Below are 26,707 nucleotides of genomic sequence, written 5' to 3' on the forward strand. Positions count from 1 at the left end.
CCCATTTCCCTCCCCCCCTTCCCTCATCCCTTCCCTACTTCAAATAAACAAGTAAACACCTATATAATATACTGGTAACAAAATGGGTTAAAGTCTTAAAGAGAGACTTATCTGAAGGGGAAATAAAAATGGCCTATGGACACAGGAAGACATGCTCAGCATCTCTGGCCATAAAAGAAATGCAAATCAAAACAACTTTGAGTTTCTACCTCATTCCAGTTAGAATGGCCATTATCAAGAAATTTAATAACAACGGATGCTGGAGGGGATGCGGCCAGGAGGGATCACTACTACACTGTTGGTGGCAATAAAACTCATTCAACCACTCTGGAAAGAAGTATGGTGGTTCCTCAAAAAACTAAACATACAGCTCCCTTATGACTCAGAAAGGGAAACATTCTTTAAATGAAAGATTACACTGTAACTCCTTGAAAACCTTTTTGGTTTGGTTGGAGCTTCTGGAGTCTAATTTCATCTCTCTTGTTCCTAGCCTAGAAGAGCTGAGGACCTAGGGTTTATTAGAATATCTTTCCCTGAACTTGTACTTGCTCTTTTATTGCTTTCAGCAATGTTCTGTAAGGTTTCAGCCCAACACTTTCACCTAAGAGCTAATTCCTAAGTAACTTATGTGTGTGTTTGAGTCAGGGTATCCCAATATAAACGAGGCTAGCCTTGAACTCATGGTCCACCTGAGCCATTAGAAGTGTGCACTCAGCACTCAGGTTGAAAAACTCATTAGAGGAACGTACTGAGCAATCATTGTCTGCCAGACCCAGCACTTGAAGAGTCAGTCTTCAACCCCTGTGTGGCCAGAGCAATGCATCTTGGAAATTAAGGTGCCTGATTTATACTACTGTCTACATGGAGCCTCCTTTACATGTGCAAACATTTCTTATGAGCACTTTTCTCAAAAAGCAGCTGTGAGGGCCAGAGTACTATGGCTCATTTTTTATCATCCTTGCTACAATCAGGAAGTTGAAATTGAGAGAAATGTAGTTAGGGACCAGCACAGACAACAAGTTAGCAAGATCCCCCTTTCAACAAGTAAGCTGGGTGTGTGGCATACATCCCAGCTTCATTGGAAGCCATAGTGAGGAGATTCAAGGTGCCAGGCTAGCCCAGGGAAAAACATAAGATCCTATCTGAAAACTAATAATAATAATTCATAGCAAGAAGAGTTGAAGGTGTGGCTCACGGGGTCACATACCTGCTTTTGTACAACACACACACACACACACACACACACACACACACACACACACACACACACACAGCAGCTTTGAAGCTTTGAGGCCCACACCCATAATCTTAGCAGTCAGGAGACTGAGAGATTTCAAGTAGAAAGCCAGCCTGAGCTACATATGAGACTGTCAATATATTTCTTAAAAAAAAAAGAAGTCCTTTGCATCTGCCCATGCGGTCTATACTGAAGCCATGATTGGAATTCTGTTGTCCTGCAAGAGTATTTTTCAGCTCCAGCTGTATGATCCTTTCATGTCATCTGCAAAAGGATCCCTAATTCCTGAAATTGCATGCAGATACTGGTGTGCCTCTGAGTGGTAGCATTTTTCTGGTGGTTTCTGAGGTTTAATAGCGCCCAGACAGTTGGCTGGCTATAGGTGAATGGATGAGCTCACAGCCAAAAACTAACATAGGCTTACACTGCAAAATTATTCACTCACAGAGCACTGCTGAGAGCCTGCCGCCTGTCAGGAGTATGGGCAGTACTTCAGAACAAAGCAGATCTTCCACATCGCTCTTGGAACCTCGTATTAGGTTCTTGGTTAAACACTAGTGACACGATGGTAACTAGAACATGGTCTCTGCCCTTTCAACACAGCACTGCAGCAAGGGCAAGGAGGAATCGCAGGTATAACACAGCATGAGGCAGAAACTTGAGCTTTGGAATCAAACATGCAATTCGCATTCTACCACTAATTAGCCAAATGAGCCTTGGAACGTGTTAACATCATTTTTAAGTTTCTGCTTCCCTATAAATAAAGTAGGAGTAAGAAATCTGATTATGCAGCTTTAATGAGAATTAAACATGTACAAGCTCTAAGTACAATGCTTGCAGAATAGGAAGATGATTTGTTTGGCATACAGTCTGAGCAACACGAGTGTAGCAGGCAGCAGAGGAGCTAGCATGCCTGGGTCTTAGTCCCTAGTGGCCCATGAGCAAGGATACAAGGTTCCCCAATGCCTATGCACTCCAAACCCACTTGTCAAGGGAGGCAGGCCAGCAGCAGGCAAAGGCCCAGCCCATTGCTTCTGAAGGACCATGCCTCCTGCCATTCTGGTTCTAAGCAGAGGTTCAGGTGTCTCTCCCACCCCGAGACCAGTGCCAGTGTGACATTCCCTGGGGCTGCTCTGGAGGAAAAGAGGCAGAGAATATGGGAAGAAAGACAAGGTGACCAAGGGCCCTGGCAGAGCCAGGCTGGCCAAGCTCTCACGGGGAATGTTAGCACTTTCAGTTGACAGCCTTGGGAGGTGAATTATTATTGTTACTGCAGATGTTCAAAGGAAAGAGAAATATGCTTTGGCTGGGGATTATAAGGAGATCACTCTCTTCCTTCTCTCTGTCTTGGCATTACTATGGATTGAACACAGGGCCCTGGCTGTAGGCACTCTACCACTTTCTCACTTTATGCTCAGGCTGGCTTGGACTGCAGTCCTCCTATTTGTGCTTCCCCTTGTAACTTAGATGAAAGGCAAATCCAACCACTGTGATTCCTTTTCATTTGAGATGAAAGACAAGTCCCACCATATCCAGCAACTGAGATGGCGTCTCACAGTTTTTATGCTTGGTCTTGCCTTGAACTGCGATTCTCAATCTCTGCCTCCCAAATTTCTAGGACTATAGGCTTGAGTTATCATACCCAGTCTACATGGAGATCTTAATCAGACTATTAATTTAGAGTGCTTACCTAGCATGTATGAAGCCCTGATTTCAATTCCTCATTATCACAGAAAAAGTCAGGTGTGGTGCTGTTGTTCAAGTGGTAGAGCACTATGCTTGAACAAAAAAAAAGCTCAATGACAGTGCCCAGGCCCTGAGTTCAAGCCCCAGGACTGCCCCCTCCCCCTGCAAAGAAGGTCTAATATACAAGTCAGGATGATTACAAACTCTTGATCCTTCTACCTCTACTTCCTGAGCCTAAGAATTACAGGTATGAGCCACCAAGTCCAGTGGTTACAAATTTTAACTACAGTCCTTTATTATCTACTATACTTCTGGTTGGCATCAATAGAAGTCCTGAGTTAAGTGAAACAATAAGGGAATGAGGGGCTTGGCTAGTCAAGTTCCAGAGGGCAGCTGAGCTGAATACAGGCTGTAACTCCAGCTCAGTTTTTGACAGTCACTGGCACCCCAGTCGATCTTCCTTTGGGTGCCTGCTGCAACCAGGGCTGAGTGTGTGTGCATTCATATCCAGTGAGGAGAGAATAATTTATCTTAACAACCAAACAAAATTCCTGGGTGTCTCTGTTCTGTATTCCACTAAGCTGCACAATTCCTGTTGCCTGAGCACCACCATGTGCACACTGGCTCAGGGCCAGGTTATTTATTGCCCATTCTTTAACCAACTTCTCAGCAAAAAGAGAGCTGCTTAATAACTAGGGATGGTAGGCCCTCACAGGAAAATGAGTTGCCATTAAGAAAGACAGAGGAAGAAAGGAGACTGGGTGGCCAACACCACCTGGGTCCCAGCAAGAAAGAGATGGATGGTATATTGAAAATCAAGTCATCAGAGGGACAAGCTACAAAGTTTAAATCTTCTGGCTACCCACAACTCCCTATAGTTCATGAGTTTAAGGAGACCAGGGGAGTGGTTAAATAACCCAGAAAAGCTTAGAGGAACAGAGTCACTGGATGGAACTGTGACCTTCGACCAAGGAAGCAATAATCCTGGCATGGAGGAGCTGGAGGACTGCAATCTCATTCTCTGTCTGTTGATCCCCACAGGTGACACGGACTGAAGGCAATCCAGGGATCCGGACAGGGGACCCCTTTTCACAGCAGTCTTCCATCAGAGTCAGTTTTATTTAATGCATTCCTAATCTTCGGAGTCTGATTTAAGAATTCCCTCTAATCCCTTCCTCCTTCAGTACTGTTGTAAAACTTGGGTGTGCTTACCAAGGCCAGGAAGCTGGGGGAGTGTGGGCTTCAGCACAAAGCTGATTAGATGGTGGCCACCGGATGATGTGGTATCATCTTACCCTTCAGAAGCAACCATGATTTCAACAGACATTAAAATGCAAACCTGCGAAGACTAAACACCACCATACCACCATATTTTTTGTTGTTGTTCACAATTTTTTTTTTTTTTTTGCCAGTCCCAGGCTTGGGCTCAAGGCCTGAGCACTGTCCCTGGATTTTTTCAAGGCTAGGGCTCTACCACTTGAGCCACAGCACCACTTCTGGCTTTTTGCTATGTATGTGGTACCAAGGAATTGAACCGGGTTTTCGTGCATGCTAGGCAAGCACTCTACCACTAGGCCAAACTCCCGGCCCCAACCATATTTTTTTCTATGGAAAACATGATGCAATTCTAAAGACTTGTTTCCATAAATGTGAACCTGCGAAGACTAAACAGCACATTTTTTTTCTATGGAAAACATGATGCAACTGTAAAGACTCGTTTCCATGCATAACCTCACTGATTAGCTGAAAACAAAAAAAGGTCAGTGGATTGTGTGAGCCTTCTTAGGCCTGGCATTAATGCACAGATTGTGATGCCAATCAGAATACTCTACTACTTCTAGAAATGGATTTCAGAGGAGGGAGAAGCACTTCCACAAAACTTTTCTGGAATTGCTGCCAGCACTACCAACTTAGGGAGGCAGGGTGCATTTCCTCAGCATCTACCAATGTCCTTATTATGTCAGACATAGGAAAATGAGATGTACAAGGGGCATAACCCATAATTTAATCTGCTTAATTACACTAGAAATGAAAATGTACTAGACAACCACTAAGAAGCATAACTTCTGGAAGTGCAATGGCATACTTATACTAACTTTTGGACATACAATGTTTTCTTGATGAAGAAACAATAATTTCAAGATGTACTGTCAGGAAAGAGTAGTAAATAATAACTCTATTTTCCAAAGAGGCCCCAATCATTGAATAAATTGTCAAGAAAAACAAGCAAAAGAAAATAATCTCAAGTACTCAATAGCAGAAGAGCAGAAGGATCACAGCTTGAGGTAAAAAGTTATTGAAATTTCATCTTAACTAACAAGTCAGTTATGTTGGTGTCTACTTCTATCCTAGCTATACTAGAAATCATAGATAAATGACTCTACCTAAAAATAACTAAAACAAGGACTGAAGAAAGAAAATGCAAATCAAAACAGCCCTGAGATACCATCTTACCCCGGTTAGATTGGCCAGTAGTCTGAATTCTGACAACAAATGCTGGTGGGGATGTAAAGAAAAAGGAACCCTATTGCACTGCTAGTGGGAATGTAAACTAATAATAATACAACCACTCTGGAAAGCAGTCTGGAGGTTCCTCAAAAACCTAAACACAGACGTTCCCTATGACCCAGCCATACCACTCCTGGGCATCTACCCTGAGCATCATAACCCAGGATATAAAGACACCTGCTCAGCCATGGTGACTGCCTCACTATTCACAAAAGCATATAGAAACAACCCAGATGTATCAATGTTTGTGAAGTTATACACCTTCTATCTGGTGCATATAATGTAACCCTTCTATTAATCACAATAAAAAATTATTTATTACAAAAAAGAAACAACCCAGATGCCCCATAATAGATGAATGGATACAAAAAAATGTGGTACTTATATGCAATGGAATTTTACATAGCCATTAGAAAGGATAAAATAATGTCATTTTCAGGGACATGGATGGAAATGGAACAAATCATGTTAAGTGAGGTAAGCCAAGATAAGATCAGATTGACAAATGACACATGTTCTCCCTGATACATGCAAGCTAGATTTAAAACACAATGGGATATGACAAAGTGCACAGGATTCTAGACACTCACACAGAGTGAGACCAAAAGAGGATAGTCTTAGGAGAGAATCCCAAAAGTGCAATACCCAAGCACCTCTTCATATGTATATAAAATAATGGGCATACTGAAATAAACTCCAAAGATAAGGAAATGAAGGACCTTTTCTTAATTTGTCTTTTTGTCTGGTGACTCTGCATTCTTTATCTTATATACAGTGTATACATAGGCACATCTGAGGGAAGGTGGGGAAAGCGGGGGAGAAAGTTCAGTAGTGGAGGGTATTGGATGCACTGGACACTGATAAAGGTGACCTATAGAACTGTGCAGCGATGGGAGGCAAGGATGGGAGAGAAGGAGGGAACAGATGACACTATGCCAAAGGAAGGAAGAATATGTACTTAATATCTGACGTATGCACAGGTAACCAACCCCATTGTATATCACCTCTGAAACAATAAAGTAATAATAATTTAAAAAAAGGACTGAATACATGGCTCAAGAGGTATAATGCCTGCCTAGCAAGCTCAAGGCCCTAAGCTCAAAATCCAAAAAGAAGAGTTTATTTTTAATATACCAGAGTCAAAGTACATAAAATATATGCAAAATTCTCATATATTTTGTGATTTTAGTTTTCTTTAAAAAACAAACAGCAAATAACTTTTAAAGATAAGCTCATCCAGAGTTCCTCACATTTTGAGTTTAAAAGGTGCCAACTTGATGATATTCTTAGTTCAAATAGATCTCTGTTAAGTATCAAGATTGTTGTCCCCTTGAAATAGAAGGTTCTAGTACTGGCATGGAGAGGAGATCATGCTTTCTCTGTCTTCTACTGCTGGTCCTGAATGCTAGATTTCACACTCACAATCGGGCCTCTCCGATTTTCAATAATACAACATAAACAGCCATAAACACATAGAAGCCATGTAAAAAACACCAAGTGCACAATTCAACATAAGAAGTAAATGTTCAATTTCCCCCATCTGAAACTGTAATAACAATGCTTCTGGAAGAGAAGCAGGTTAGAATATAGACAACTTATAGAAATGCAACAACATAAAGTACCTAGTACTTTAATCAAAATGTGAGACTCAAAGTTGCCAAAGCTATACATACCACACACACACACACACACACACACACACACACACACACACACAATTTTTCCTTTTATTGTCAGGATAATGTAGAGAGGGGTTACAGTTACATTCGTCAGGTAATGGATACTTTACTTCTTAAACACTGACACTACCCATGTTTTTTTCCCACTTTCCCTTCCCCTACCTCACTCCCAATCATCTTGTTTTTCCCCTTTCCTTCCATTTTTCAAATAGACAAATAAATGTATATACAATATGCCAGGGACCAAAGTCAAATACAGTAATAACATGAGATAAACCATAAGGGAAGAAAGAGAAAAGAAATAACTTCATATAGTACCTTAAGAACAACAATCACAAAGATAAACCTCATTTCCATATCCTATAGTTCGTTTTGCTAAGCCTCATCCTGTATGGCCATATGTACATAGCTTTTGAACTATTGTGATCCTCTGCTAGGAGAATCCTAGACATATACTAATTATTACAATGGAGCCTATGTATCTTTGGATGTGGCTTACTTCACCTTAATATGATTTTTTTCCAACTCTTCCCATTTCCTTACAAATCGGGAAATGCCGATGGCTCTGATGGCAGCATAGAATTCCATTGTGTATAAGTACCACATCTTCTTGATCCACTCATCTACTGAGGGATATGTGGGTTCGTTCCATATCTTAGCTATGGTAAATAATGAGACAATGAACATGGTTGTGCTAGTTACGTTAGTATGCTCTTGTTTCTGGACATTTGGGTAAATGCCCATGAGTGGGGTTGCTGTGTCACAGGGGAGATCTATGTTTAGTCTTTTGAAGAATTGCCGCACTAAGTTTCCGGAGTGGTTGAACGAGTTTACACTCCCACGAACAGTGTAGTAATGTTCCCTTCTGGCCACAGCCTGGTCAGCATCTGTTGTTATTAGATTTCTTGATAATGGCTATTCTAACTGGAGTGAGGTGGAATCTCAAAATTATTTTTATGTACATTTCTTTTATGGCCAGAGATGTTCAGCACTTCTTCATGTGTCTACTGGCCATTCTTTTTTTTTAATTTTTTTATTGTAATTAGTAAAAGGGTTACATGATATTTGCCAGATAGAAGGTGCATTAATTCACATACATTGATACCCTTTCACATGTCTTGGTAGCCATTTCCCTCCCCCCCACCCCCCACCCGTCTTGGTTTTCCCCCCTTCCCTATCAAATTTCATATATCCAAATACAAATAAATTCAATATATCAGATAACAAACTGAGATACTATACCAATATGAGATAACCAAGGGACAGCAAAGGAGATGAGAGACAACATAGTACATTAAGGACAACAATCATTCGTTATATGGCTTTTGTTTCAATATCCTGGAGGTCCTTTCAATTAGCTTCACATTATATGGCTATTGGCCATTCTTATTTCCTTTTCAGAGAAGTCTCTCTTTAGGTCTTTAGCTCACCTTTTAATGAGATAGTTGTTTCTTTGAGGATTTGTTTTGGAAAGATTCATTTTTTTGAGCTGTAGGTATATTTTAGATATGAGGCCCTTGTCTGCTGTATGGCTAGTGAAGATCTTCTCCCATCACTAACTATTCTGACTAGTCACAACATTAGTTTTTACTAGAAACTGCTTCAAATATTATTTTATATTTATTAGAAATTATTTGCTACAAATATAATTTTATACATTATCACTCTAAGTAATTACATTCTAAAACGCAAACATTGAAAGACATAACTATACATGCTCAATCCACAATGGCATGAATTGTGTGGTGACTCAGGTAGCTAGAACAGACTTTGAGTGCAGGGTTAGTAGGAAATGTAGTAAGGAGTCCCAGAAGCCCAGGGGCCTTAAATACCTGTCCCATGATACTATTTTCTACATTCCTGACTGAGGACACGATAGCAACTTAGGAGTACAGGAAGTCATAGCAGGAAAATGGTATATCTTGCTTATGGATGAAGCTCATGAAAAGAAATCATTGTTTTAAAATCTGAGTACTCTGGATAAAATTCAAAATGTACATGAATATGAGCTTTCTGAGCTAATTCAGACTTCTGGAAATGTGAGAAGTGGTCTGAGGAATGTGAGGCTAAGAGGTTGCTTTGTTTGCTTTCACTGTTTAAAGCAGGAAGATGACTGATCAAAGCATCTAAAGCAGGCGATGACCAACAACAGTAGGTGACAAAGGGAAAAAACTTGTGCTAGTCAGAAGAAGGAAAAAACAAACAAACAAAAAGAAAACCCCAACAACCCTGAAATGTGGCCCACACTTTAGAAATGAGAGGCCAGGAAGATCCCTGACAGCTTGGGAGGCACAGCAGGCAGGGTAGTGTGAATGCACAGCATGGAGAAAGCCAGTCCTGAGCTTGAACTCAGGGGACCTATGTACTGTTCTTGGGCTTTTCTCAATGCTAGAACTCTACAAATGAGCCACAGCACCACTTTCTGGCTTTTCTGTATATGTGGTATGGAGGAATTGAACCCAGGGCTCCGCATGCTAGGGGAGCACTCTACCACTAGGCCATGCTCCCGGCCCCAGGGCTTCATCTTTCAAACTGAATATTTCTGTAAGATATTTGATACCGGTGCCTCTACCGTGCTCATTAAAACAAACAATACTTTGTGCATTTTAGTTACAGAAACCATAAGGTTGTGAAATAATACTCTAAGTGCTATACCAGAAATTAAACAAACTTTGATTTATGAAAACTGTTTTTTTAAAAGGCGATATCAAACCAGGTACCACTGGTTCACTCCTGTAATTCTATCTACTCAGAAAGCTAAGATCCAAGAATCACAGTGTGAAACTGGACATGGCAGGAACAGTCTATAAGACTCTTAGCTCTAATAAACCAGCAAAAAGTCAGAGTGGAAATTGGCTCAAGTGGTAGAACACTAGACTTGAGCAAAAAAGCGCAAGTATAATGTCCAGGCTCTGAATCCAAGCCCTAGTACTGGAACAAAAATAAAATGAAAGGGAAATACCATGTTTTCAAAATGTTAAAAAAAATTTATTAGATTCTTAGTAATCAGATACCAATCAGACGTTTTTCTGGGGCCCTAGGGACACAGGAGGAGAACTATAGTTAAGAATGTCATTGACTATTAATGTATTATTCCAAAATAAATAAATGATATGTAAGTATATGCATGGGACTGGGAAGATGATGGGCATTGATCATATTCATCATGCTACTCATATTCTTGTTGAATTAAAACCTCTTTGTACAACTACATGAGTTAAAAATCAAATAAACAAATGGAAACAACACAAACCAGGTGCTGGTGGCTCACACCTATAATCCTAGCTATTGAGAAGGCTGAGCTCTTGGGATGGCGGCTGGAAGCCAGCACCAGCAGGAAAGTCCAATAAACTACTCCAGGAAAGCCCAGAGATTACGCTGTGGCTCAAGTGGTAAACTACTAGCTTAAGCACAAAGAGGCTCAGGGACAGTACCACAGACCTTGAGTTCAAGCCTCAGGATGGGCAAAAGGAAGGGAGGAAGGGAGGGTGGGAGGGTGGGAGGGAGGGAGGGGGAGAGGGAGAAAACAACACAGACTCTTTTAGAAAGAGCCAGGAGTTTGGCCTACTGGTAAGGGTGCTTGCCTAGTGTGCATGAAGACTGGGGTTCGATTCCTTGGTACCACATACACAGAAAAAGCCGGAAGTGATGTTGTGGCTCAAGTGGTAGAACTCTAGCCTTGAGAAAAGCCCCAAAACAGTGTTCAGGCCCTGAGTTCAAGCCCTGGGACTGGCAAAAAAAAAAAAGAAAGAAAGAAAAAAAAGAGAAAAAGAAATGACAATATCTCTTTATAGAGGTAACAAAACAACAAAATATAGTGAAACTTCCATTAGTAAATTGACATCAAAATACCAAAATTAAGTGGGGTAGGGGGAACCCATAGACATTAGAACTGTTAAAGAAAGTAAGAGAGAGGACCTACTGAAGAAAGCATTTCTTCAAAAAAGTACATGAAGGGGCTGCAAGTTTGGCCTAGTGGTAAAGTGTTTGCCTAGCATGCACAAAGACCCGGGTTCGATTCCTCAGTACCACATACACACACACACACACACACACACACACACACACACACACACAGATAGCCAGAAGTGGTGCTGTGGCTCAAGTGGTAGAGCTCTAGCCTTGACAAAGCCCAAGGACAGTGCTCAGGCCCTGAGCCCAAGCCCCAGGACTGGCAAAAAAAAAAAAAAAAAAAAAAGTAGATGAAGCCATGTGTGGTGGCATGTACCTATACTCTCAGCCACTGGATGACAGAGATGAGGAGGATAGAGGGGTTTTTTTGTTTGTTTGTTTGCTTTGGAGATCTGAGATCAGCTTGGGCAAAAAGTCACAGATGTCATCCTAACAGAGGCATAATGATATCAACTTGTAAACATTATGCAGAAAGCATTCGAGGAAGATAACAGACAGAGGCTAGCCCTGGCAACAATGCGGGGGGGGGGGGGGGGGAGAGGGAGAGAAAGAAAGTGAGGCGGGGAGAGACTGGCGGCATAGTCGAAGTGGTAGAACATCTGAGTTCAAAAATCCATTAGTACACCTGGAGAGGGACGGAAGGAAGGAAGGAAGGAAGGGAGGGAGGGAGGAAGGGTGGGAGGGATGAAAGGGAAGGGGAGGATATTTTAATTTAAATTAATAAAAACACAATTCCCAAACCAAAATAATCCAAAGGAAAGACTGTCTTTTAGTTACTTGTGTAACATGGATCAGAAAATCAGTCAAAAGTAACGGAAGTTCTGAAGATGATGGGGGGGTGCAAGGAGAAATCCATACTCAGGCAAACCTTGTGCCGAAACTCACATTGATCTGTTGGATTTTTAAAACCATGTATCAGAAATGCCAAGAGCTTTCACCATGGGAATTCTCATAGAAAGTTAAATACTGGCCCAAAGTTCTTAGCAACTTTTTTTTAGTTTGCCTTTCAGAAAAACCTTGTATAAGTGTCTGAGAGCCTAAGAATTGTATACACTGGACCTGGAAGTAATAGCTTATCTAGATGCAGAATGAATAACAATTTTATTTGCTAGTTTATACTTGCCACCTTAGAGAAAACTCTAAGATTTAGGGTAAAGGTAAGTTTATAGCAGAGAGATATTGACTCAAAACCATAAGCCACACCCATAGTTTTCAGAAAGCCTGGCTCTATCTAATGGGTGCAATTAATTTGTTCTTTGGATATGACACTGATAGACTTTCTCTCTCTTTTGACAGACTACCAACAGAAAACCAGAATAGAACGGACTTAAATTTTGCCTCTAAATCTATTTTAGAATTAATGCATGGAATGTAGTTGGCATTCTGCAAAATAAATCCAGATACTTCTCCATTTTCCTCCCCTAGATTATCCACATACTGGGATGTCTTGGAAATACCATCTGCTTCTGTAAACCTCCCCAGTCCCTGAGCTCCCAGGCTTTCCTCTATTTGCATGGGAAGAAAAAGTTGCTTCAAACTAAAACAAACATGGAAACAAAAATCCAGGTATCCTCACAGGCAGCAACACAAAATATCTGACCAGTGGGAAGAAGACTTGTTGGCAGATAAGAGAAACAACATTAACTGAATGTTTTGTTTTCATCACCCCTCTCCACCCCCTCACAAAATGGCCCCATCTACATATGAGTTATGAAGTTAGATGTCCCTGTTTCTTGCAGCAGCCTCTGTAAGCTCCACCCACACGACAATGGGACATTCTCCCATTATTTTATGGACTACATAGAAGAAGCATCCTGCAAGTGTCAACAGCCAGCCCTGCTTGCAATTCCCATACATGCAGTCATGCATGAATACACACAAATCCCTAATCACCAGGACACCCATATATATATATATATATATATATATATATATATATATACACACACACACACACATATACACACACACACACACACACATATATATATATATATATATATAATGTGATCATCTGGACTATTAAGAACCCCCCCAAGATCTTATGCACTTACTACAACGATGTGCATATGCATAATAGTTATGCATACAAAGAGAGAGGTTCACAGTAGTTGTCCTAAGTATCCGAAATGAATTATTCTCGTTCTTCCCTTGACCCTTCTTTGCATTTCTTTCCAAGCTCTACTTGTTTAGCATGTGACTTTTGCAATCAGAAAACTAACTAACAGATCTCCTAAGAGTTTCTGTTTCTACAGCAACAGTTGGCTGCCCGCAGGTCACTGAGGCACGGCTCCCCGGGGTCCCGGGCTGGGCCGGGGACGGCCGCGGGGCTCCCCCACGCGAGCCTCGGTTCAGGGGCGGGGGCGGGGAGCCTTCGCAAACCCAGGACACAAAGTTGCCTCAAACTTGGAGACTTCTGCAGCCCGGAGCCTGGGCCCGCTCGCCCGAGACCCCGCCCTCCCGGGGGCGCACCCCCACGCCCGCCGTCCCCAAGTCTCAGTGCCCCCCCAATCTGCGCTGCACTCCCCACATCCACTCTTCCGCCCCCTCCTCCAGCTCCCGGCGGGCTGGACGGGCAGGAGAGCGCGGGCCACACTTCCACGCAGACACCCGCCGCCCCCGCCCCGTGACCTTGGGCCGCGTCGCGCCGCCTCCCCGAGCCTCAGTTTCCCTCCCCCAGCAGACCAGGAGAACCGCCGGGGGCAGGGCGAGGGCGTGCGCGGCCCGGACCACCCTCCCCACCCCCCCTTCCGCGGTTCCCCGCGACCGGCCCCGACACCCCGAAACCTGAGCCCCTCCCCGCCCCCCTACCTCGCCACCCCGGTACCTGGCAGCCGCTGTCTGGAGGCAGATTTTTCACCAGGATTTTCCTGCGATTGCTCAGTTCCCGCCGCATCCGCTGCAGCCGCGCCGCCACCTCGTCCGGGTGCAGCGCGGGGGGCGTCGCGGAGGAAGAGGCCGACCCCGGCCCAGCCACGCCGCCCAGGCCCGCGACCCCCCGACCACCGCCGCCGTCTCCCGCCGCCGCCGCCGCCATCTTCCCCCGGCCCCGCGGAATCCTCGAGGCTCGAGGGGGAGCGGAGAGCGAGCGCGAGGAGGCCGGGGCGGGGGCGAGGCGGGCCGCGGCCGCACGGAGCGCCCCGCCGCCCAGGGGGAGGGAGCGAGGGCGGAGGCGGCGCCGCCACCGCGGCGGCGGGCGGGGAGAGGAAACCTGAGCAGCCGCCCCGCGGCCCCTCGCGCGCCGCCCGCCCCGCCCGGACCCCGCGCCGGGGCGGCACGCCGCGGGTGGGCGCGCGGGGGGCGCAGGTGAGTGGGTTCGCGCGGGCGGAGGCCCTCCCCACCCCTTCTCTGCAAGGCCCCGGTGGACGCCCGGGGGCGAGCTTCCTGGATGTGGCCCAGGGACTCGAACCCCAGACCTCGGTTCCCGCAGATCGTCACCCCCCCCGCCCCCGCCCCCTCCGCCCGCTATCCCCGCGCTGGGTGCGTCCTGGGGTGGCAGGTGCGGAGACGCGCGTTCCAAACCCTGGGAAGGAACCGGAGGCGCGTCCCTGCAGCTCCGGGGACCGCCCCCCCCCCAATTCTTCTGTGGTTTAAGACGGGCGAGTCTGCCAAAGTGTGAGTTTGTGATGAGAAGTAAAATGCCTGGGAAGAAAAAGGGGCAAGTCCGTGTGTCCCTCCGGACCTGGTCTCTCCGTCCCGGTCCAACAACGGAGATGCTAAAATGGAGAAAACTTAGGAAGCAATGCTGCAACCAGCCCCAGGTTGGGGGGGGGGGGACGTGGGAGTGGGGGTGGAGGGGGGGTGGCGAGGCCATTACCCTGCTTGGGATAAAATGATTTCAGTTGAAACTTGGAGAATTAACATTGTGAAACTACCTAGTCAAAGAAAATCACAAGACCAAACAGCCTTTGGCACCTGCTCCAGTCAGTCAAGAGGGACCCGCAGGCTGGGCGTGATGATGCCTACCTGTAATCCCAGCATTCACAAGATTTCAATTCCCTGGAGCTCCGAGACATTGAAAAGATTATTTTTTTTTTCCAAAGTGAGCAAGAAGCAAGAATTGTCTTAGAATACGCTTGAGTCATTCATTAAGTTTCAGAACATGTATTTACTCAAATGAGTACTCTCTCCTTGGCAAACACTTATTAAACGTCTATTATGCCCGAGACAATATATAGATAGGCTATAAAAACACACAAATAATAAAATAAGTATTCTCGTGATAGGGGTGCAGCCTCATTAGGAAAATTATGTAATAACTATAATTAGATGTGATAATTAGTATGCAAACAGAATTTCAGGATCAGCCTCAGAAAACAGTGATCTGAGTCTAGCTTTGGTGATGTTGCTTTTGCTCAAAACCGTTCTGCAGCTGCTTAAAAAAATTGACTATGTTATGTGGAGCCATGTCTAGTGAAAGAATTAGGTGTCCATTTAAAAAACTGCTGTGAGGGCACAATTGGTTTTATGTGCCAGTAATGAATCATCACTCACATTTTGATAAATACTGCTCCAGGGTTCGAATCAGTCATTCTTCCTTGTTATTCCTTGTTTTTTTGGGGGGGGGGGTTGAGGAATTTGATGAAATAATAGACTATTGATCCTGAAATTCTAAAGCTGAACTGATTGTTCTTGCCACATTTAAAAAAAGAAAAAACTAAAGTGTGGGGAGGAGTGGGAATTACAAAGACTTGGGTAGGCTACTGCAATTCCTGAGTTCCTTTCATTTTGGGTTTCAGTTGACTCTAAATAGCAGCTTCCCCAGCAAAATTGAGGAACACTCTAAATCTGAATCTGAGGGGAAGTATCATTATCAGGTTGTGACACACTTACCAGATATCCACAGGTAATTATCATGATCTGTATAATTACATTGTTCTTAAAATATGAACCATGTGCTCACTTAAGCTTTTTATTTTTCCTATAATTATGGTTTGTGTATGGTTTGTTTGGTTTGGTATATTCTTAAAGCTTTCCAAATTGGTGGAGGGGGGGAGTTGAAGAGCTTTAATAAATCCTACTGTATAAAAATATTAAAAATAACATCTTGTACTCAATCTTAGGAATTTATATCATAATGTGATTTAAATAAATAGGTGTCAAGAGTTTAGAGACTGTAAATATATTCGACTTGAATCTATATGATGTATCTACAATGTAGTGGACACAGTACAATACATTAATTTCTATCTGAAAGTAGAGTTTTCCTTGGGAAAAATAATTGCAATCCCATAATTGCAAGTTTAGTGTGATAAATGCTATTAGTTATGTGCTCCACAGCACAGCAAGAGGCTGGATTTTGATGCGAGGGTCACAATCCTGGAAACACAAATAGGAGTTTTCTAGATGAAATAGGGCAAGTGGTAAAACAGGAAACACGAAGAGACCCAAAGGCATCAGAAGGAATGAGTTTGATGTTTCTGAAAGGCCTTCTTCTATGGGGAACACAACAGAAGAGAGAAGAGCAGCAGATGTCATTCTTCTAAGTAGCTGATTCCATTATAACAGAATACCCTCGTGTGGCTTCAAAGGCAATCCGGATGAGGACAGTGACATCAGAGGCTTTCTGGCAGGAATGTGGCATGATCCGTTTTAGCATTCTGAAAAATAATTCTGACAAGAATAGAGAAAATTAATTACCAGGTGTTGTGTCAGTGACTAGTCAGGATTCTTCTGAAACAAAGTGAACACATTTGCAGTTTCATACTAGAGTAGAATATTAACAGTGAGAGCAATAAAGTATGTAAAAGCTTTAGAAAAGCTTTTATTCCCTCTCTTTTTCTCTCTCCCCCTTCCCTCTCTCTCGATACACAGTTTTATTTGGGCCCCTGTAGTTGGCCTATGATGTAGCTAGAATGTACCTATTTACCAACATGGAGCCACAAGTAGAGAAGGTCGGCTACCTTGTCCAAAGGCACACAGTAGGCAGAAGCCCCAGGATTCCAGTGTAAATCCATCAGCCTCTGGAGCCCAGGTATATAATATTATGTAACTGCAGCCAGAGAAAAGGGCTGGATTTGTGAGGCTATTCTGAGAAAAACACAGTAGAGTTAAGAAACAGCAAAATATAGCAGCAAGAGAATAGGATCCAGAGTCGAATTACCTGGATTCAATTTTGTGTAACTGGAGCAACTATTTAAAGCATGAGAGAATACTTAAATATGCAGAGCCTCAGACACTCCATCTCTAAAACAAGGATAATAGCAGCACCCATAAGGTTATAAATAATTAAGGACTAGGGGGAGGATTAGGCGAATAATACATATAAAAAGGACTTAGCTGAGTGCTCAGCTCAAGGGCTAGATAAAAGACAGTCATAATAATGATGATGATAATGAATACTTATGAATTATCATTAGGGCTCTTGGGGGCATATTGAATGTCAGCAAAGAGAATGGTATGGCTTTCAACGTGAAGTGGGGTAGGTGGTGATGCTGCGATTAAAAGAGGCAACAGTGAAAGAGTTGCAGCTACTAGGCTCAATTTGGGCATCTGAGCTTCAAATATTGAAGGACACATAGCTAAGCACACCCACCCACAAAGACACTTGAGAAATTGTAGGAGAACTTGATAGTGAAAATGAACTTTTAATGCTGGCTGGGAGCACAGACTAAAAGACAAGTCCAGGAAGAAGACTCTAAGGAAGCACTTCAGCTTCCCACGCTAGCTGCTGCTCTATCACCTCCTCGCTTCTGTGTCTTCCTTGACTTGCTTTTTGGATCACAAACGAAACCAGTTTACCATTTGCTGTGATCTGCTTTTGTTTTAAATTTGTGAGATGAGGGTATTGCTATATAGCCAAAGCTAGCCTAGAACTCCCTACCATAGTCTGAACTGGCATTGAACACACGAATCCTGTGCATTAGGCTTTTTAGTGCTGATATTACAGGCATAGGCCACCATGCCAAACTCCACCAATTCTCTTCAATAGACATCTCTTGCCCCAGAGGTTCATTCATGTCAACTGTAGCATGAAACTAGTCTACTACACAAACCTATATTTATGGAAATAATGTTGAAATTTACACATGTCCTTGCTTACTTTTTCTTTAATTGATACATAAAGATGTACCATTATGGGTTACACAGTGTTTTGATTCATATACACATTATATAGTGATAAAGTGACATTTATCAGTCCTTTATAGTGAGAACATTCAAACAACTTTCTTTTAGCTTTTTTTGAAATATACAGTACATATTCTTGTTAACTCTAGTCACCCTCCTGTGTAATAGAACAGCAGTACTTACTCCTCCTTTCTAATTGCATGCCTTTGTGTATTACCCAAAGTGCTTCTTGGCAGGCTTTCATTCTATTTTCCACTTGGACTCCTGGCCTTGGCTTCTTTTCTTTCTGCCTCTGCATTTATACTCAATTGTGGAGGTGTTGTACTCAGATCTCACTCCAAGACAGCGTGCTGTATGAAGTGTTGTTGACTACCAGCCTCCAGCTACTGGCTGTATGTCCAGATGTGCAGCATTCATTCCAAGGTCACACTCCTCCTCTCCCTACCCCTACAGCACTGCCAAGCAATGCTTGCATACACAGGGTACCACGGCTGCTTCATTTCTGCCTGACACAAGATTCCTGTAATGAGCAATCCTTGCCAACCATGCAGCCAAGACTTTTCTTCAAGCGGCCCTGCAGCCTGGGCTCTTTTTACCTCATCTGCTCTCCTTCCTTTTTCTCTTTCCCAAGTGTCATTTCTCTTTTTCTTGTCTTTCTTTTTTTTGCCAATCCTGGGCTTGGGTTCAGGGCTTGAGCACTATCTTTGGACTTTCTCAAGGCTAGAGCTCTACCACTTGAGCCTCAGCACCACTTCCAGCTTTTTTTCTATATATGTGGTACTGAGGAATCGAACCCAGCTCTTTGTGCATGCTAGGCAAGCACTCTACCACTAGGCCAAACTCCCGCCCCTTGTGTCCTCTTCTGTGGTTCGAGTCTCTCTCCACCCACTCCTGCTCCTTTCATACTTGATTACTCCAAAACATCTTTGTAACATCTAAATGTGCCTTGATGTCCATTACCAACAGTATGTAAACTGACATAGGTGAGAAAAATGGTCCAAGAAAAAAGGCAGTGCAATTAGGTTTGAGTATTGTTTATTCACATTTTGCTGGCAAGGAGGACCTCATCCTGAGGTGTGACTAGATAGTTCCTAGCACAAGCTGGTCATGCTATTGCCGAAGAGAACAATTTTTGTTTGTGTTTTGGCAGTACTAGTGTTTGAACTCAGGGCCTTGCATTTACTACACTAGTGCTCTTCCACTTGGGAATCCCTCTAGCCTTCCAGTGTTTTTAGAATAAGTGTTTAGGTATTTGAAAGGTATGGGGAGAGTAATACCTATGGGAATAAGGATTGTTGTTGGCTAGTTATTTCAAAATTCTTTTGATTACCTACAGAGGGATATGAACCTGAGAAATAATGAAACAAAGAAAGGCAGAAGGTGAGACATCTAGAGCTTGTTTAACTTGGATCATGAGAACTTTTTCTTTTTCTTTCTTTTACTTTTTTTTCTAGTCCTTGGGCTTGAACTCAGGGCCTGTGCACTGTCCTTGAGCTCTTTTTTTTTGCTGATGGCTAGCACTCTGCCACTGGAGCCACAGCACCACTTTTGTGGTGCTAAAGAATCCAACCCAATGCTTTCTAGGCAAGCATTCTAGCACTAAGCCATATCCCCAGCCCATGGATCATGAAATTTTGACAGCATTGCAAGGACATAAAACATCTCCCTTGAGTGAGGCAAACTCATTGTTTAACAGCTCGTAGGTGCCCAGGGAAAGTGATAGCCCATGCTGAGAAGTGGTGGAGGGTAGAGAAAGGAATATAGAAGATTCTTTAGTAAATTCCTAATGTGTGGCCAGAAGGGCCATCAGAGGATTATATCCACTATATGACGCAGAGAACACACCATTCTGCAAGGCAATCAGGAGAGTGGGGACCATTCCTCAGGACAGGGCAGATGCTGTCACCAAACTGGGTTCACGAATGGCATTAGGAATGAGGAGGCCAGGTAACGATGCCTAACTGCCAGTGGGCTGCCATTACTGAGACAATCAACAATATTGGAGTCACTGTCAAAAGGTCCTAAGCCACAATTGAAAGAATAATTTATAGAAGGACTGGAGGCATGGCTTAAGTGGTAGAGCACCTGATTAGCAAACATGAATTCTTGAATTCAAACACCACCAAGAGAGACAGATGGAAAGAATGAGAATGAGAGAGAGAGAGAGGTGGGGGGGAACGGAAATTAAAATAGTTAACAGGGGCTGGAAATGTGGCTTAGTGGTAGAGTACTTGCCTAGCATACATGTAGTCCTGGGTTTGAGTCCTTAGTATCACTTAAACAGAAAGCTAGAAGTGGTGCTGTGGCTCAAGTGGTAGAGTGCTAGCCTTGAGCAAAAGAAGCCCAGGCCCAGGACTGGCAAAATAAAGGAGGAGGAGGAGGGAGAGGGGAGGGGGGGGAGGAGGAGAGGGAGGAGGAGGAGGAGGAGAATATGAATATGGTATCCCTAGGGGAATAAACTAGAGCAACAGCCAGTAAGTGTCATTTAGCATCATTTGTCAAAGGATGAAGTTGGTTACCCCAATAAAATCTCATGATTCTTTGCTCACTGCTCACTTCCTGCATCTGAGGAAATTTTCAGACCTAGAACTCAGTGACTGAGAAATGGCTGTGTTCTGAGGAAGAACCATGACAGATATAAATAGGAATGGATTCCTCAGTCATGCCTTAAAGGGACACACAACCATTTAGTCGTGTGACTATCTACTGGGAAAAGAGGGATAACCCTACTGAGGGCATATGAACAACTGTCTAAGCTGACATGGATCCTCAAGATTTGAAGTGGCAACATGGTTCCTGTTAGAGTTGGGGCTATGGGACTCAGTCTGTTTAAAGTCCAACATTCCGGTGGGTTCACTGCCCACAAATCCATGTAGACTTTTTACCTATCCTTAGTAGAAAAGTAGGATTGACTTCCATGGCAATTTGGTTCTTTGATATCCTTTGCTAATGAGGCAAGAGCCATCATTTTGGGAAGGTCAAGGAGAAGCCTCCAAAATGACCACTTCCGGAGCCAACACTGAATCAATCATAATATCATATCCCAGAAATGATGGCACATATTAGCATCTGTGATGATTATCATTATGTGTCAGCTTGGCTGAATCATACTGCTGAAGCGCTTAGTCAGATATTATTGTGGATATTTTATTTCCCTTCTTCCTTCCCTCCTTCCCTCCCTCCCTCCTTCCCTCCCTCCCTCCCTCCCTCCCTTCCTTCCTTCCTTCCTTCCTTCCTTCCTTCCTTCCTTCCTTCCTTCCTTCCTTCCTTCCTTTCTTCTTTCTTTCCTTCCTTCACCAGATCCTGCCTCAGGTTTATTGGGAGAATGACACAGGCCACTGCCCCCCATGAAGATGGCTGCCAGGAAGCCACAGCAGTCCTCCTGTCCTCACACTGGTAGACAGAGGTCTTCATTGTGGGACCTTCACAGGGCCCTGGGCACCCTTAAGAGCTGGAGCCTGGACACCTTTAGGGGCTGGGGCCTGGACATCCTTTGGTGCTGGAGGCTGGGTACCTTTAGGGGCTGCAGCCTAGGCCTGAGCTGGAGTAGAGGCTGGAGCCTGGGCTTTGGCATGTGCCTTCGCCTTGGCCTTCGCCTTGGGCTGCGTGAGCCTGCAGCCCTTGGCAATGTAGGCATGCGTGCTAGAGCTTGCGCAGGGCCTGCTGGGGGAGCTTGCACTTGTTGCTCACTACTTTCGACTTCACCAGGGTCTTGGGCGGCCTCAGCCCCACGCTCATGGCCTTGGTATTGTTGGTCTGCATCTTCTTAAAGCCCTTCTTGTTGTGCTTCTTAGCAAAGCACATGTTCCTCAGGATCTCGGGGTCCACCCCCTTCAGGGACTCATATCTTCTTTGTGATCTGGGTTTCTTGATGCCATTTCTGTGCCATTTCCGGGCCCGGTTGTCATGGTGTGGTTCTTGGACTTGGCCATGTCTGAACTGCCACCCTGCAGGAGTCAATGCACCTGGAATGAACGGTATTCTGGATATTTCTATGAGGGCATTTTTAGATGAGATTTAAATCAGGGGACTTTAAATCAGGGGACTTTAAGTAAAACAGATTGCCTTCTATCATGTGGGTGGATTCAATCCAATTAGCTGAAATCCTGGATAGAACAAAAAGCTGACATCCCCCATTCAAGAAGGAATTATTCCAGTAAATTTCTTTCTGACTGAGCTACAACATGTACTTTTCTTGGTTCACTAGTGAACTGCCTTTGAACTTGAACTAGAACTTTTTCCTCAGTCTCTAGATTGCCACCCTTGCTCTTCAGATTCTGGACCTAACTATTTTTCACAAGCATGTCAGCCAAGGCCAAACTTGTCTCAAAAGATCCCACCCTCCTCTCTACTTTCCAGAAGAAGAATGGCCAACAAACACATGAGGAAATGCTTAACACCCCTGGCCATAAAGGAAATGTAAATTAAGACAACATTAGGGGCTGGGAGTGTGGCCTAGTGGTAGGGTGCTTGCCTCCCATACACAAAGCCCTGGATTTGATTCCTGGGTACCACATACACAGAAAAAAGCTGGAAGTGGTGCTGTGGCTCAAGTGGTAGAATTCTAGCCTCCAGAAAGCCCAAGAACAGTGCCCAAGCTCCGAATTCAAGCCCAAGGACTGGCAAAAAAAGTTAGGTTCTATCTAACCCCAATAAGATTGACCAACATTGAGAAATACAAACAATAACAAATACTGGTGAAGATGTGGGAGAAAAGAAACCCTATTATACTGATGGTGAGAATATACTCTATTTCAACTACTCTAGAAGATAACCTCAACGTAGACCAACCGTATGATCCAGCCATTACACTTTTGGGCATTTAACTCAGAATATTACAGTGTTGAGGTACTAGTAGTTTCTCATGAGAAGACAAAAAGCCATGGTCTTATCCATCTTTTCTTTCCTGAAAAGGCTAGGGGTTTAGACTCATAAGGATAGATATTTATTGTAGGTATGGATTTATCTTTTCTCTTTGAAAAGTCAGACAGCATTTCTTTTCTTTTTTTTTTTTTTTTGGCCAGTCCTGGGCTTAAGCTCAGGGCCTGAGGACTGTCCTTGGACTTTCTCAAGGTTAGCTCTCTACCATTTGAGCCCTAGCACCACCTCTGGCTTTTTCTAAGTATATTGTACCAAGGAATCGAATCCGGGTCTTCGTGCATGCTAGGCAAGCATTTTACCACTAGGCCAAACTCCCAGCCCAAACCATTTCTTTTTTTTTTTTTTTTGCCAGTCCTGGGCTTGAGCTCAGGGCTTGAGCACTGTCCTTAGACTACCACTTGAGCCTCAGCACCACTTCCAGCTTTTTGCCATGTATGTGGGGGTACCGAGGAATCGAACCCGGATCTTTGTGCATGCTAGGCAAGCACTCTACCACTAGGCCAAACTCCCAGTTCTATCCAAGAGTTTTTTAAAAGGCCTGATTCATAGGCCTGGTATCCCATTTAACATAATATTGGGTTAGGGCATCCATTCAAAATGGGCTCTTGGCCACAAAATCCAATGATCACTCACACATCCCAAAGAAACCAGCCTGATAAAGTATTAAAAATAATTGACTGAAATCAGAGTTCAGAGACAATCCTTTCAGTGATGGCGTAATGATATTCAGAGTGTAGTATATGCAATAAATCAGATAACTCTCTCTGGCTCTGAGTTTCCAAATGAAAGAACACATGAGAGTAGAAACCCCAAGGTGGCACTTCTGTGGCCACATGATATCATTCCAACACTTACTAAGGACCTCACAAATCTGAGGTGGAGGTGAGGTGATGGTCTTAACCCCAACAGATCATACCTAACCCAGGGGACAGGGGTGTCATTTAAACTTAAGCTATGGCCAGGTCCTGAGCCTTTGCTTCTTGTATCTATTGTATCTATTGACTTGTGGAAAAGAAGTCATCATCTTACTTAGGATAGTTGACCAGAGATAGTAGGTGAAAATAAGGCTATACAAAATGTGAACTACCAGACACATTTTGGTTTGCTACTGTCCATTATAACCATGAAGACATATGTGTGGGCATATTGGCCCAAGAAGATAGAAGGGAAGTTAGAGCTGGGCACCAGTGGTTCACGCCCGTGACCCTAGCTACTCAGGAGGCTGAGATCTGAGGATCCTGTTTCAAAGCCAGCCCAGGCAGAAAAGTCTGTGAGACACTTCTCTCCAGTTAACCACCAGAAAACTGGAAGGGGCACTGTGATAGTGAGCTAGCCTTGAGCTTAAGAGATCAGGGACAGCATCCAAACCCAGAGTTCAAGTGACTGACACACACAAAAAAAGGATGAAGGTTTGGTCATACCAGACACCAGGAATCACTAGGGTAAGAGCTGAGTGACAGCAACGTAGACAGGACAATAGAGAAAGAGACAGTGGATTTCAGCTATAGTTCTGTAATCACTGGTGGTACCTTGGATGCTGAATTTCCTCTTTAAATAAAGTTTCCTCTCAGGAAGAGAAGCTCATAGGAGCCATTTAAGTGTGCTACTCAAGCCTCTTTTCCAAAGAACCTGCCCAGCTACTGCATTTTCACTGAAACCAGCATGTTCTCAGTGACTTAGCTCAGCCAGCATACTAGAACTGGATTATTTTTAATGAGCACTCCCTGTTAAGGCACCTGTCTTAATTGGCCTGATGTGTTGCAGTCCAGGACTCTTTCTACAAGGCCTTCCTTTTCTTTCTTCTCTGGTTTTCCTGGGGACAGGCCTGGGATGTGTGTCCCTTCCCCTGCCCCTCCCCCACCCCCTCACCACACACACCTTATCTTTCACAGACTTTTTATCTCTGTGAATGTTCTCATCTCATTTTTATTCTTGGTGTCTTCTTTCTTATAGGACTTGAGACAAACCACTTTTAATACTTTGGTATGCAAAATTCTCAGCAAACTTTGATATGGATTCATTCCACTGATTCGTTCTGCCATCCTAATCTCCTTCAATGTTGTTCTCAATCCCTGACATATTTCTAGAACATGCTTCTGGACCTATACTGAAAACTGGCATTCAAGCACACTTTTAAACCCAGTTGGCTTGGTTCTGACAGCAGCCTTACCATTGATTAGAAATGGATTACAATTCTTGAGCAATTACTGTTTTTAAAGCCTACATAGCAGGTGTTTCATATAATTATTCTATAAATTATCTAGTCTTAAGAAAGAGGCTTTCTTATTTTTATTAATGTTAAACATCCTATGTGACTCAGACTTCTTGTGTCTGTGACCAAATACCTGAAAGAAACAATTTCCAGGGTGGAATTATTTAGTTTGGCTAATGGCTTCAGTGGTTTCATTCCATAATCCTTGGCTCAATTGATTCTGGGAAAATACAATGACAGATTTCACTCTGTAGGATTTTATAGTTAAAGCCTGAGTATCTTGTAGCGTCATCAGCATTGAGCTGCCCACTCAAACAATGTGTTCCCACAATTGCATCTGCTTTTAGCTAAGTTTACATCTTTCCTGTTGCTCTATCCAAGGTCCCTTGCCAGCTCCTCCATTTCTTTTTTAGTTGTAATATTCCGTTACTTCTGCTTTTGCATTCAATTGTCCATTTATGAGCAACATTTTGCTTTTTTACTCACCTAGTAAGAGAAATGCAAGCTTTGAAGTTGGATGAGTCCAGCATAGTTTTCACATGAGCACAGACATTTCTCTTAATGGACTTTTCAGATGGTAAATGTATTGCTGACAGAGCAAAAGATCCCAAGATAAGGTATGATAAAGAAAATCTCAGTACATTTAGGTGAGTACTAATTCCACACTGTTGGAAGATTCTCAGGTCCCATAATTATATGAACCTATATTTTTGATGCAAATGTACATCTAATGCAATTGTAAGTGTTTTACTTGCAAACTATCCATTCACAAAGTTGACTCAAGTTTCCAGTGAACTAACACAGTAGAAGCATTTCTGTAATTGCTTTATAATGATACCCTGAAGAATCTTATGCCTGAAGGAGCTGAAGGAAGTCAGTTATGTTCTTTTACCTTCTGGCACACTTGTACATAAACAACCCACATGGCAGGAAACAGTAAACTCACTCTAGACAAACTCACTTCTATACAAATCATTTCATTATTTTTTCATCAGGGTAAACCTGTCTTTTTAAAAGTCATAACTGTTTATTTTCCATAAGAGAACTTCATGCAAATGACCATTTTTTTCTTTGTATCAGAATAAAACTTATTTGTTAAATATGTATGTATTTGAAACCTTCATTTAGCAATTTTTATAGCTTCTACCCTGTGAAAACCACCACAAACTCATGTGCCTTTGACACCCAATATCTTCTAATTATTGTGATAGTTTATTTTGTGTGTGAGGGGGATAGAGGGGATGCAGGTCCTAGAGTTTGAACTTAGCCTGAAGGTTGAGCACTTTGGCTCAAGTCTAGCATTCCACCACTTGAGCCGAAGCTCCATTTCTGCTTTTTGGTGGTGAAGTGAAGGTAAAAGACCCATAAACTTCCCTGCTTGGGCTGGCTTTCAATTCTGATCCAAGATCTCAACAACCTAAGTAGTTAGGATTACAAGGTGTAAACCACCAGTGCCCAGCTATGATTATTTTTAGTGACAAATTTGTTGCCTTTTCAAAGTGACTATTCTGTCTGAGCTGAACT

The 26,707-nt window shown here is 43.3% G+C and overlaps 1 protein-coding gene and 1 pseudogene across 1 annotated transcript in view; both read right to left on the reverse strand.

Annotated features, from left to right (window-relative positions):
- The window catches only part of Raver2 (ribonucleoprotein, PTB binding 2), a 67,911-nt gene extending 51,305 nt beyond the window's left edge, over positions 1–16,606 (reverse strand). The window contains exons 1-2 of the mRNA XM_090333978.1: positions 16,536–16,606; positions 13,850–14,738 (exon numbers count right to left, since the gene is read on the reverse strand). Of these exons, the coding sequence (XP_090190104.1) occupies positions 13,850–14,738; positions 16,536–16,606 (960 nt within the window). The remainder of the gene's footprint in view (positions 1–13,849; positions 14,739–16,535) is intronic.
- Positions 16,607–21,620: 5,014 nt separating this feature from the next.
- On the reverse strand, positions 21,621–22,022 carry LOC150061703 (large ribosomal subunit protein eL29-like; annotated as a pseudogene).
- Between the last annotated feature and the right edge of the window lie 4,685 nt (positions 22,023–26,707).

This window comes from Megascapheus bottae, chromosome 6 (assembly GCF_031878675.1).
Source record: "Megascapheus bottae isolate mThoBot1 chromosome 6, mThoBot2.hap1, whole genome shotgun sequence".
NCBI classification, from domain to species: domain Eukaryota; kingdom Metazoa; phylum Chordata; class Mammalia; order Rodentia; family Geomyidae; genus Megascapheus; species Megascapheus bottae.